General features: G+C 45.2%; 1 protein-coding gene across 2 annotated transcripts in view; it reads left to right on the top strand.

Moving 5' to 3' along the window:
* Positions 1 to 13,094, top strand: part of ANK2 (ankyrin 2) — a 958,369-nt gene that overhangs the window by 178,218 nt on the left and 767,057 nt on the right. Inside the window, exon 1 of one of the 2 annotated variants that reach the window (XM_033955893.1) lies at positions 11,771 to 11,825. The exons of the other annotated variant lie outside the window; for it this stretch is intronic. Coding sequence (XP_033811784.1) covers positions 11,814 to 11,825 — 12 coding nt within the window. The 5' untranslated portion in view covers positions 11,771 to 11,813. Of the gene's footprint in view, positions 1 to 11,770; positions 11,826 to 13,094 lie in introns of those variants that run through there. 2 annotated transcript variants of the gene reach the window in all.

The following is a 13,094-nucleotide window of genomic DNA, read 5'->3' on the forward strand; positions in this document are numbered from 1 at the left end:
CACAGATGACCTACTTAAACTTTGTGGCCGTCGGAGCAATCCAGGATAGGATTCTAAGGCTCTGTGAACGGCTACACCAAAAATGAACATTTGCATGTGACCCGACATGGAGTCATCCTGTAGGACTGGATTTCACTCCAAAAAAAACAACTCCAAAATAAAGTTCCAACACTCAGCCAGGTTAAATAAACAGTTCACTTTACTCAATGTCTTTGGAACAGGTAAGTAATGTCTTTCAGCATTCTGATATTTTTCTCCAGATTAAATACAGCATTTATCAGAGAAAAAGAAAATCAAACAATTGCCAAAAGGGGCAAAGAAACAAAAGTAAATTTGTTTAGCTACCAGCTTTACTTTGCCACTGTTTTTCAGGTCTTGCCTCATACAGAGACCTTGGCTCCCTAGAGCTTCTTTAGACTGCTATCAAGTAGTTGCTTCATTCAGTTCAAACAAAAATTATAGTCCAACATTCAGGTATCCTTCATTCTTAGTCCATAGCACAAAAAAATAAAGGAAAACAGCCTCTGGCAATCACTAATTATGGCTGCCAGGCAAAAAGAGAGAGTCACAGGATTTGCACAATTACTGGCCTGAAAACCAGGCTACAAATTCCCTCCCAGGTGGCAGCAAATCCTCTCCCACACTCTCTCTAAGCTATCAAAGCAAAATCCTCATTCAAACAGCAAAACACAGCACACAAACAGTTTGCAAACACCTTCACTGTTTGTGGCTCAGCATTAAGTTCACCTGCATGGGTTCAGGTTCATTCTCTTCACAAGTCCAAGCCTCTGGGATATCCATGAGCTCTTCAGATTGAGACAGATCTCCAGGCTGTTCAAACTGCTCAACTTCCATAGGCTGGCACTCGTCCCTGTCTGGCTGGACAGGATCCTTAGGAAGGCAAGGACCTAGCTTCCTTCCTAGCCGGCTTGCTTTTCTACTGGGAGAGATAGGGTTATATAGTTTGGGGAAACGCCCTGCTGTGTCAGCCCTGGCAGTGTTCCAAGGGCCTCTTGGACTCCCCCGGTGGTCAGTGCTATTATTTAGCTCATTCATAACCTGATCCTTCCCAATTCCTCCCCGGGATTTCTTTTTCACTTCTTTCTTTTCTGAGCAGACTGGTACCTGTGCTTGGTGTATACCTGACTGGTCACAACTTGTAACTATGTATTTGTAACTATGACCTAACTGTATTAAATGTTCTTATCTACCTGTACTAGCAACTCTATTGATCGTCCGTGCCAAACTGTCCATTGTAACTGCCTCGGTAACTGACCTGACCTCTTGTATACCTCTGAATAAGTAAAGGCGGAATAGAATACCTGATTAACAATATAAACTGCAAATGTTGAATAAGCTTCAGCTGTATCTCTCTAGGCACGATTAAAAAAAAAAAAAAGAGTTCAATCTAAAGTACCAGCAGGACTTGAGTTCTATAATATTGTGTTCTTGGGGCTACCATCATTAAGCCTGCATGCCTTACAGGTGGCACAGAACTCAATATGTCTATTTATATGGGTTTCTTCACATTTCATTGTGACGTATTGGCTGTCTATGGAATTTCGTGTAAAGTACAAAATTGTTATTGATGGTTTATTTCAGTCTAAACCAGCAGTCTCCAAAATATTTACAAGATTGTATGGCTCCCTATGTACCATCAAGATCCTTGCACTTCACAGCCCAATTAGGTTTGATTGTTCCTTCCCAGAAACAATTGCACTTAGTGTGGACCAGCAGCCATCATTGGCTCCATCCGTGTGTCTTTAACTGCTCACAGAACTTCATCCTTCTCAAAAATGACTCTTACATAAATATCAGCAACCAAATTTATTAGGACAACTATATCTGAGTTTCTAATTGCCTGTGTTATGGCCCACAGTGTCTTAAACACAAAAGAAGATTGTCAAGGTTTCTCATTAAATCTAAGCCCACTGGCCCTTTAAATTCCAATACACTCAGACAACATAGTTCAGGATGGTCTTTGTACACCACTCTTAATAAGAACATAAGAACATAAGAAGTTGCCTCCGCTGGGTCAGACCAGGGGTCCATCGCGCCCAGCAGTCCGCTCCCGCGGTGGCCCATCAGGTCCTTGACCTGTAAGTGATCCTTTGTCTAAGATCCTTTAATCCCCATGTTTCTTCTGTCTATACTCTTCATGATCCTATCTCTACCTCTATCTATATCCCTTAATCCCCGTATCCCTCAGGAACTTGTCCAATCCCTCTTTGAATCCCCTTAATGTACTCTGTCCTATCACATCCTCCGGAAGCGCATTCCAGGTGTCCACCACTCTCTGAGTGAAGAAAAATTTCCTAGCATTGGTTCTAAACCTGTCCTCTTTCAGTTTGTCTGAGTGCCCCCTCGTTCTTTTAGTTCCCAATAGGATAAGAATCTGTCCCTTTCCACCTTCTCTATGCCTTTCATGATAATAATAATAATAATAATAACTTTATTCTTGTATACCGCATTACCATGGAAGTTCTATGCGGTTAACAGATGAAGAGACTGTACATTTACAGCGAAGTTACAATTTCGTTGATGTTATATTTACAATTTTAGACGATACATATTCGGTCAAGTTACCTTTACATTCTAGACAATAAATATACGGTGAAGTTATTTTGGCGGCTAGGTTATATGTTCGGAGTGGTTACATTTGCTATAAGCTCGATATTGCAGCTTTATAGATGTCGGTGTTACATGAGGCGGTAAGGGTCTAGGGGAGAGGAGTCAGAAGAGGAGGGAGGGGGGAGGAGGAGGAGGGAGGATAAATCAGAGGAATTTGTCAAAAAGGTAGGTTTTAGTTAACTTCCTGAATGTTTGATAGTGGGGGGAATTGGAGATGAGAGTAGAGAGGCATTTGTTCCATTTGCCCGCTTGGAATGCTAGTGATCGGTCAAGGAATTTTTTGTAGAGGCAGCCCTTAAGGGAGGGGAAGGAGAACAGATAGGTATTTCGAGTACGAGAGGGGCCAGTAATTTCAAGGTGCTCAGATAGGTAGATTGGTGAAGATCCTGCTAAGGTTTTGAAGCAGAGGCAAGCGAATTTAAAGGTGATTCTTGCCTCTACCGGCAACCAGTGGAGTTTGGCGTAATAGGGGCTAACGTGGTCGTATTTTTTGAGGCCGAAGATGAGGCGGACGGCGGCATTTTGTACTATTCTTAGATGTTTGATGGTGTTTTTATAGGCTCCTAGGTATATGATATTACAGTAGTCCAATATGCTTAAGATTAATGATTGGACCAGTAAGCGGAAGGAGAGGTGGTCAAAGTGGTGTTTGATGGTGCGAAGTTTCCAGAGGGTGCAGAAGCATTTTTTGACCTGGGCACTGGTATGGTCTTTGAAGGTTAAGCATCTATCTAGGATGACTCCGAGTATTTTTATGGAGGGGTTGATAGGATAATCAAGGCCGTTCAGTTTCATGGAGGTGTTTGTTATTTTATGGTTAGGGCTAACCAGGAAGATTTTGGTTTTTTCAGTGTTCAATTTTAATTTAAATTGTGAGGTCCATAGTTCTAACTTGGTGAGGATGGAGGATGTGAGTTGTTCCGTTTGTTGGGTGAGTGAAGTTAGGGGGATGATGATGGTGATGTCATCGGCGTAAATTAATGATTTAAGGTTTAAGTCGGCTAGTGTCCGTGCAAGAGGTGCCAAGTAGATGTTAAAGAGGGAGGGGGATAGTGGGGAGCCTTGTGGGACTCCGCAAGAATTACGCCATTGATGGGAGAAGGTTCCATTGCTGTGGACCTAATAGGTACGGCTAGTTAGGAAGCATGAGAACCAGTGTAGCACTTGGCCGGAAATGCCGATGGAGTCCAGGCAGCGGAGCATGATATCGTGGTTGACCAGATCGAAAGCGCTGCTTAGGTCGAATTGGAGTACTAGGACGCTTTTGCCCAGTGAGAATAATTGGAGGAGGTAATTGGTTAGGGCGGCTAAGACCGTTTCCGTGCTGTGGTTTGAGCGGAAGCCAGATTGGGAATCGTGAAGGATGTTGAACTTTTCTAGGTAGTTCATGAGGTCATGGTTAATGAGGCCTTCCATGAGTTTTTGGAAGAGTGGTATGTTGGCGATGGGTCTATTGTTGGTGGCGGAGGAGATGGGTTCTTTGTTGTTTTTGAGGCGGGGGGATACGAGAATGTGGCCAAGTTCAGTCGGGAAGAGACCTGTGGACAGGCATAGTGAGACCCAATTGAAGAGTTCAGTTTTGAATTGGGGGGGGGGGGGCGGATTTAATAATGGTGGGTGGGCAGTTGTCTAATAGGCAGTTGGAGTTGGCATATTTTGAGAAGAGTTTGAGGAAAAGGTTCCAGTCTGGGTTTTCGAATGATCTTGTAAGTCTCTATCATGTCTCCTCTGAGTCTTCGCTTTTCTAGGGTGAAGAGCTCCAACCTTTCTACCCTCTCTGCGTATGAAAGGTTTTCCATACCTTTTATCATTTTTGTCACTCTTCTCTGAATCCTCTCAAGTATCTCCATGTCCTTCTTTAGGTACGGCGACCAATATTGGACACAGTACTCCAGTTGTGGTCGTACCATCGCGCGGTACAGCGGCATGATGACTTCCTTCGTTCTGGTCGTAATACCCTTCTTAATAATACCCAACATTCTAAGTACATAAGTACATAAGTACATAAGTAGTCGCCTCCGCCGGGGCAGACCAGAGGTCCATCCAGCCCAGCGGTCCGCTCACGCGGCGGCCCATCAGGCATATTGCCTGAGCAGCGGTCCCTGACTAATTTTATACCTACCTCTACACTTATCTCTAAACCTTCCACTGCTCTTATCTGTACCCCTCAATCCCTTTGTCCTCCAGGAACCTATCCAGGTCTTCCTTGAAACCCTGTACTGTGCTATTTCTTATCACGGCCTCCGGAAGGGTGTTCCATGTGTCCACCACCCTCTGTGTGAAAAAGAATTTCCTTGCGTTTGTTCTAAACCTGTCCCCCTTCAATTTCATTGAGTGACCCCTTGTTCTTGTGGTTTCTTTCAAATTGAAAAATCTGTCCTTGTCAACCTTTTCGATGCCCCTCAGGATCTTGAAGGTCTCTATCATATCTCCTCTGAGTCTCCGCTTTTCCAGGGAGAACAGCCCCAGCTTCTTCAGTCTGTCAGTGTATGTAAGGTTTTCCATACCCTTAATCAGTTTAGTTGCTCTTCTCTGGACTCCCTCAAGCATTGCCATGTCCTTTTTGAGGTACGGTGACCAGTACTGTACACAGTATTCCAGATGCGGGCGCACCATAGCCCGGTACAGTGGCAGGATGACTTCCTTCGTTCTGGTTGAGATACCCTTCTTAATGATACCTAACATTTGGTTTGCTTTCCTCGAGGCTGTGGTGCATTGTGCCGACGCCTTCAATGTCGTGTCTACCATCACTCCCAGGTCTCTTTCCAGCTTACTGACCCCTAGCATTGATCCCCCCCATTTTGTAAGTGAACATCGGGTTCCTTCTCCCTATATGCATGACCTTGCATTTCCCTACATTGAAGCTCATTTGCCACTTTTTCGCCCATTCTTCCAGTGTCGTAAGATCCCTTTGGAGATCCTCGCAATCTGTTTGCCTTCTTCGAGGCTGTTGCGCATTGTGCCGTTGACTTCATTGTTGTGTCCACCAGTACACCCAAGTCTCTTTCAAGGTTACTTCCCTCTAATACTAATCCTCCCATTTGGTAGCTGAACATCGGGTTCTTTTTCCCTATATGCAATACCTTGCATTTCCCTACATTGAAGTTCATCTGCCATTTATTCGCCCACTCCTCCAGTTTGTTTAGCTCCCTTTATAGGTCCTCACACTCTTCCGCAGTTCTAACCCTGCTACAGAGTTTAGTGTCATCCGCAAATTTTATAACTTCACACTTCGTCCCCATTTCCAGGTCATTAATAAATACATTAAACAGCAGCGGTCTTCTCACTTGTCTCCAGGATTGCCCAAATCACTGTCCTTAATTCCATGAAGGCAAGTTCCAGGCTCCAAATAAATAAAAATAAGTCTGAAATATTACAGTTTAGCTGGTAGTCTTGTGAAAACTCCTCTCTTATAATGGGGTATAAACTTCTCAATCTTTAATGGTATAACCCAGACAGGTTTACTCCTGGAATTCTCTAGAGCCTTCAGCACCTTCAGTTTTGTACCTTTAAAGTAAACTAGTGAGGAAAAAGTCTCTAAATAAAATCAGCTTCTTTCTTCTGTGGGTAGATGGGTTTCCACTCTTCTATGCTCAGCCTTGCACCCCTTTCCATTCCTTTCTCCCTCAGGGGTTTCATCCACAAGGGTTTTAGGAATTCCCCTTAAAAACTTACAGTTTAGCTTCATTATTAACCGGGTCCCAGTTTACCTGTGAGTAAAATGCTCATGGGTTCCTCAAGGATGAGCTCCTTTGTTGTGACTAGGCTGCCTTTCTTTCTCAGCCCCTACTCTTATCAGCTGTGAGCTCTTAAAATCTCCTCAAGCTTAGTTCCAAGGGAGAACCTCAAAACATGGAACAGAATTGGCTGGTTTTGGTTCTGGTGGTACTTCCCAAACATACTGTTTTGGGGCTATCCAGTGCTTCCTTGTTTCTTAGTTCAGTCCTGATTTTCTTCCCCTAGTTGCAGTCCTGTTTGAATTGGGCCAGGCTATGCAATATGGGAAGCTAAGTTTTTCAGCCCGTCTTTCTGAGGGATATGAGGGAGGGGAAAAGGTACAGGTGCTATTTTTGGGAGTCTGTTTCAGCTCCCCATCACATTAGAAATAGTAAGGAAGAGTATTTTCATGTGCAGGACCAACAAAGTGGAATAAACTTTCAGTGTTCTTTTGGCAGCAGAAAGATTTGTGTCAGATGAAATATGTTCTCTAACCATGAAGAATCAGATTGATGCTGTGGCCCAAAAGGGGGTACCACACGCCATGGAAGTTACATACCATTAGATCATACTTTGAAATTTCTGCATTCAGAATCTTGGTCCAGCCAATATTACTAAGCCGACTGGACTATTGTAGCATCGTTTATCTTATTAGTACCAAGAAAAATATGGCCAGATTGAGACTTATTCATAACACTGCGGTAAGACTTATCTATGGCTTGAAGAGTTGAGCCTGACCGAAGGCAACTTTATAATATATACAGCCTAATTTAAAGATTTTACGAGCCTCCACGGGGAGCCAGTACAACTCCCCATGGAAGGGGGTTATATGGTCGAACTTCTTCAAGGAAACTCTGAGTGGTGTAGAAAACAATATACACAAAGTATCAATAATCCACTTACATGAAGGGGTCCATAATCAGTATTGCTCCTACCAATTGTTATCAGTCATACTATTTACTGTTTTCTGCAGGAAAAGGTCTCAGAGTCTAGGAGTACTACGCTTTGTCGTTTCATCGACTCTCATTGTCAGCGTAGATATTTCCATTGGGAGTTGTACTGGCTCCCCGTGGAGGCTCGTATAATCTTTAAATTAGGCTGAATATATTATAAAGTTGCCTTTGGTCAGGTTCAACTCTACTTAGTCGATATCTTCGCAATAGCTTCTCAAAGAAATAGTAGCAGATCTCATGTCCTTTTCATATTTCCCTCCGTCAAGGGTTGTAAAAGTAAGAAATATCATGATCATGCTCTCATTTCAGGCAGCTTTCTACGATAAAGACTTTCGACACCTGCTATTCACATCTCATTCTTATGTACATTTCAAAAAACAGCTAAAACTTATCTTTTCTCAAAATTCTTAGCTGATTAGATCCCTTTTACTAAGGTGTGCTAGCTGTTTAAGCACGCGCTAAACACTAATGCATCCATTATAGCTAATGGACGCGCTAAAAAGGGGGCCTTATTTTTTTGTAAACCGCGTTGAACTTTAAGGTTAGAAACATAGAAACATAGAAAGATGACGGCAGAAAAGGGCTACAGCCCATCAAGTCTGCCCACTCCATTTACCCACCCTATTAAGTCTGAGTGCTAATGACCTAGTTCCTTAACTCGACCGCCGTAGGGATCCCACGTGGATGTCCCATTTATTCTTAAAGTCGAGCACACTGGTGGCCTTGATCACCTGCACCGTAAGTTTGTTCCAGTGATCTACCACCCTTTCTGTGAAGAAATACTTCCTGATGTCACCACTAAATTTCCCTCCTCTGAGTTTGAGCGGGTGCCCCCTTGTGACCGAGGTTATTCGGTCTAGAAATCCAATTTTATGTTGCATTATGTTACATGTCCAAGAAGAATGGCATGATTTTTCTGTGCCCCTTTGGCAGTAGAAAGACCTATTAAAAAAGAAACGTTTTTTGAAATGCCATCTTTTATCAGATAACATAAATGTTTGAATGAATGTGATGTTTGAATGACGTTAAACTTGCATTGTGTTTTAATGATGTATGTAATATTGTAATCTGCTTTGAATAAAATCAGAATATAAATAACAAACTATCTCCCCCCCCCCCCCCCTTTTTATGAAGCTATATTAGCATTTTTTATCGCTGGCCATGGCGGTACAAGTTCCTATGCTCATAGGAATCTGCTTTATTGATGGCTGTACCTTTTGGCTTCCCTGGGCTGCATTGACCGAAAAAAATGTTTCTGGGGCCACACAAACACGCAAATGCTGCAGCAAGATAGAGGAAGGAGCCGGCAAGACGGTAAACACCGAGGGGCAGCAGAGGAAAACACTGCATCGCCCTTGACCGGGGCCGCACAAAATACTTTACTGGGCCGCATGCGGCCCTTGGCCGCAGGTTGAACACCCCTGCTGTACACAGTTAACTGGAAGTGTCATGGGGGTACTAGAAGCAGATGAAGGAAAAGCAAGATAAATGTCAACTGAAAGACAGAAAACACTGGATCACAAATGCATGAACCACAAATGCATGAAAGAAAGCAATTTGCCACTGCCCATGAATGTTTCCTGCAGACCTGAAATGGGAGGAGCGCTTTTAGCACACTGAACCCATACTCTAAAGAAAGACTGGATACAGTAAGGCCCTCTTGTACAAAGGTGCGCTAAGGTAAAATAACACTATTCGCCGATGACGCCAAACCATGTAATATAGTAAGTGAATGAAGTTTACAGAATTATATGGCACAGGACCTGCTTACATTGGAAAGTTGGTCCTCAACCTGGCAGCTAGGCTTCAATGCTAAGAAATGTAAGGTCATGCACCTCGGAAGCGGAAATCCATGCAGGACGTACTTCTTGAACGGAGAAACTTTAACTAGGACTTCAGCAGAACGAGATTTAGGAGTAATCATCAGTGCAGACATGAAAACTGCCAATCAAGTGGAGAAGGCTTCATCTAAGGCAAGGCAGATATTGGGTTGTATCAATAGAAGTTTCGTCAGCCGAAAGCCTGAAGTCATAATGCCGTTGTACAGGGCCATGGTGAGACCTCATCTGGAGTACTGTGTGCAATTCTGGAGGCCACATTACAGTAAAGATGTGCGCAGAATTGAATCGGTTCAGCGGACGGCCACCAGGATGATCTCGGGGCTCAAGGGTCTCTCGTACGAAGAGAGACTGAACAAATTGCAGCTCTACACTCTTGAGGAACATAGGGAGAGGGGAGACATGATCGAAACATTTAAGTACCTCACGGGACGTGTCGAAGTGGAAGATGATATTTTCTTTCTCAAGGGACCCTCGGCCACAAGAGGGCACCCGCTCAAACTCAGGGGTGGAAAATTTCATGGTGACACCAGAAAGTATTTCTTCACAGAGAGAGTGGTTGATCATTGGAACAAGCTTCCAGTGCAGGTGATCGAGGCAGACAGCGTGCCAGACTTTAAGAATAAATGGGATACCCATGTGGGATCCCTACGAGGGTCAAGATAAGGAAATTGGGTCATTAGGGCATAGACAGGGGGTGGGTAAGCAGAGTGGGCAGACTTGAAGGGCTATAGCCCTTTTCTGCCGTCATCTTCTATCTTCTAAGCGTTTTAGCGCGCATTTAGCGTGCGCTAAATCAATGCATGCACTAACCGCTAATGCATCCGTGGGATAACATGCACGCATTAGCGTTTAGCGCATGTTTAGCGCGTGCTAATATTTAGCGTGCGCTATAAAGAATAGCGCACCTTTGTAAAAGAGGGGGGTAAGTTTGGTTTGTTTTGGGGGGTTTTTCTCTCTGATTTATTTCGGCCTTGAACGCAGTTTGAAACATTAATGGTGATGTTTTGAAACCCATGAAAAAATAGAAGACTTGACCTGTATGTTCAGGAGTTGTCTACAAAGGGCTGGATTATGGTGCCTATGTTAGGCGCCTCTAGGTGCCCTCAGGGCAGGATTAACCAATAAGCCAAGTAGGCATGTGCCTAGGGCCCGAAATTGTCAGGGGGGCCCGATGAAGGAGGGCATCAACATTGTTTTTTTCCAAACAGCGATGGGCCCATCCAGCATCGATCAGCAACACGGCCCCCCACCCCCGATCGGTGACGCGGCCCCTCCCCCATCGATGGAAAGTAAGACAAGCAAGCAACGCGGGTAAGAAAGGCAACAGGAACTCTAATTGTGCAAGTGGTGCTATTTACCCAAAGCTTCCCTCTCACACAGCTTCCTGTTTCTGCCTGGGCGCATGGTGAGGTCGGGTGGGGCGGGAAAGGGGGCCCAGCGTGCCTAGGGGCCCTCGCCGAAATAATCCTGCCCTGGTGCCCTAACCGTGGATATCTAGCGACGCCAAACTAAAATTTGCACGCAACCTAATTGATTTTTAATGGGTTAAATGGCATGGAAATTGACCATGGCCTTAAAAATCATTTTTTAAAAATGACTGACCCCCTCCCCCTTTTACAAAACCGTAGCGGTTTTTAGCGCCGGCCACAGCGGTAACAGCTCCAATGCTCATAGGATTCCTATGAGCTGTTACCGCTACGACCGTCGCTAAAAACCACTAGCGTGGTTTTATAAAAGGGGGGGGGGGGTTAATTTTTAGGTTGCGTGCAGATATCCGTTCAGTGTCTAGTGATACCTAAGTTGAGGCGCCCTCTGATGACTAACGACACCTACTTGAAAAGCAGGTGTGGCTATGGGCAGAGAATATGCGTGGTAGACTTAGGGGTCCTTCTATCAAGCTGCGGTAGGGGGGGTTTAATGCGCGTAATACCGCATGTTAAACTGCCTGCCGCGCTAGGCGCTAACGCCTTGACCAGGCGTTAGGTTTTTTTGGGCTGGCCGCGGGGGTTAGTGCGTGATGAAATGGCTGACGTGGTAACCCCGCTAGTGTGGCTTGATAAAAGGACCCCTTAGGCATCATTAGACATCTTAGGTGTTGGTAAATTAGATCAAGTAAAACCTGGCTTAATATACTGGCACCTACCTCTAGGATACCTAGGGATGCCTAAGCACACCTAGGCACCCGCTAAGAATGAATCTATAAGCGGCACTTAGCAGTTGATTGACAATAGCACTGGCTGGTGCCTAGAAGTTAGGTACGATTAGGTAGGTGCCACTTATAGAATCAGGCCCAAAATGTCTTATTCCTACTCTTCTGGATTAGGCATCATTTGACTGCATCATCGTTCTGCAATTCTGAAGGATTCAGGTGCTGGTTGGTAATTATAACTGGCTTATTCGTTATGCTTTTGAATATTTCACTCCCTTTTTCCATCAATGACTGAAACTGTCTTGTAAGGAGGTTTGTTTAAGCAACAAAGAAAAATATGGCACAGCCTCACAGAAAGCTGATATAGGTCTTTTTCTTGGCTTCTAGCTCTGTGCTGTAGCTCTTAGAATTGCAATTGTGCTGCATCTGGTGCCGGATGGGAGTTCTGATATTGTGTTTTCTTTCTTTTCTAGGTAAGTAACTGAGCAGAAACATGAGGAACTGATATTCCTAAAGACCACCATGTTGCAGAAGGTATTTTCAATGTTTTCCCTTAGCTTCACCACAGAGTCACGCTGAGAGGGAGCCTCATTTTCTTAAATCCCCAGTGGAATTGCTCTTTTCCACTCAGCAGAAAAAGAAAGACATGACCAGTATTGCGGGAGTGAGTGAACACCCATCAATACTGATTAATTTCTAAGATGAATGTTAGCATTAACCTTGTCAGTTGTACTCTGTGTTTTTCCATGGTATAATGGGTCACAAGACTGGAATGTTGTTCGGCTCTCAGAGTCTTCGTTAATTTGTGGGTTATATTTTCTGCAGTATGAAACATATTTGAAATGAGTTTTGATATGCTTGCCATAAAGATAGTAGATTTATCATTTTTAACCCTAAGAGATTGCATTGCTAGATTACCTTGAGAAAGCACCCCCTTCTTCTAGGCCCCTCTCATGTTTCTCCATGTCCCCCTCCCCGACTACTCTCCCCTTCCTCTTTGATCTGTCGCCTTGAGCCTGTATAGGTACGTGCGACTAACAAATGGAAGATTAGATTAGAAAGCAAACCAGCTCAGGGTTTCTAAGGTAGACAATTTTTGCTCACCTTTTTAAATACAGTGGTACCTTGGATTACGAGCATAATCCGTTCCAGGAGCATGCTCGTAATCCAAAATGCTCGTATATCAAAGCAAGTTTCCCCATAGGAAGTAAGGGAAACTTGCTTTGATATGTTCCCACCCCCCACCTTTCCCACCCGAGGCCAGCAGCGCTGCTCCCCCCCCCACGAGAACCGGCATTGCTCCCCCCGAAGGCCCCCCTTGAGAACTGGCACCCTCCCCCCCCCGCGATCCGGCACCCCCCCGCCGCTATCGTGCACCCCCCGCCGCCATTGGGCACCCCCCGCCGCCACCGGCACCCCCCCTGCCGCGACCTGAGATCCCCCAACCCACCCGAACCCTCTTCTTACTTCCAGTGTAGCCTCCGCATTGGCATCGGCACCGGCACCAGCATGTCCTGTGCCCGAAAATCTGCTTCCTGTGCCGGGCCTTGAGCATGCATGCATGCTCAAGGCCCGGCACAGGAAGCAGATTTTCGGGCACAGGACATGCTGGTGCCGGTGCCGATGCAGAGGCTACACTAGAAGTAAGAAGAGGGTTCGGGTGGGTTGGGGGATCTCATGTTGCGGCGGGGGGGTGCCCGATGGCGGTGGGGGGTGCCAGATCGCGGGGGGGGGGAGGTGCCGGTTCGCGGGGGGGGGGGGGGGCGCTCGTACAGCAAGGCAAGCTCAGTTTACGAGGCACCA

This window comes from Geotrypetes seraphini, chromosome 1 (genome assembly GCF_902459505.1).
Source record: "Geotrypetes seraphini chromosome 1, aGeoSer1.1, whole genome shotgun sequence".
Classification (NCBI taxonomy): Eukaryota; Metazoa; Chordata; class Amphibia; order Gymnophiona; family Dermophiidae; genus Geotrypetes; species Geotrypetes seraphini.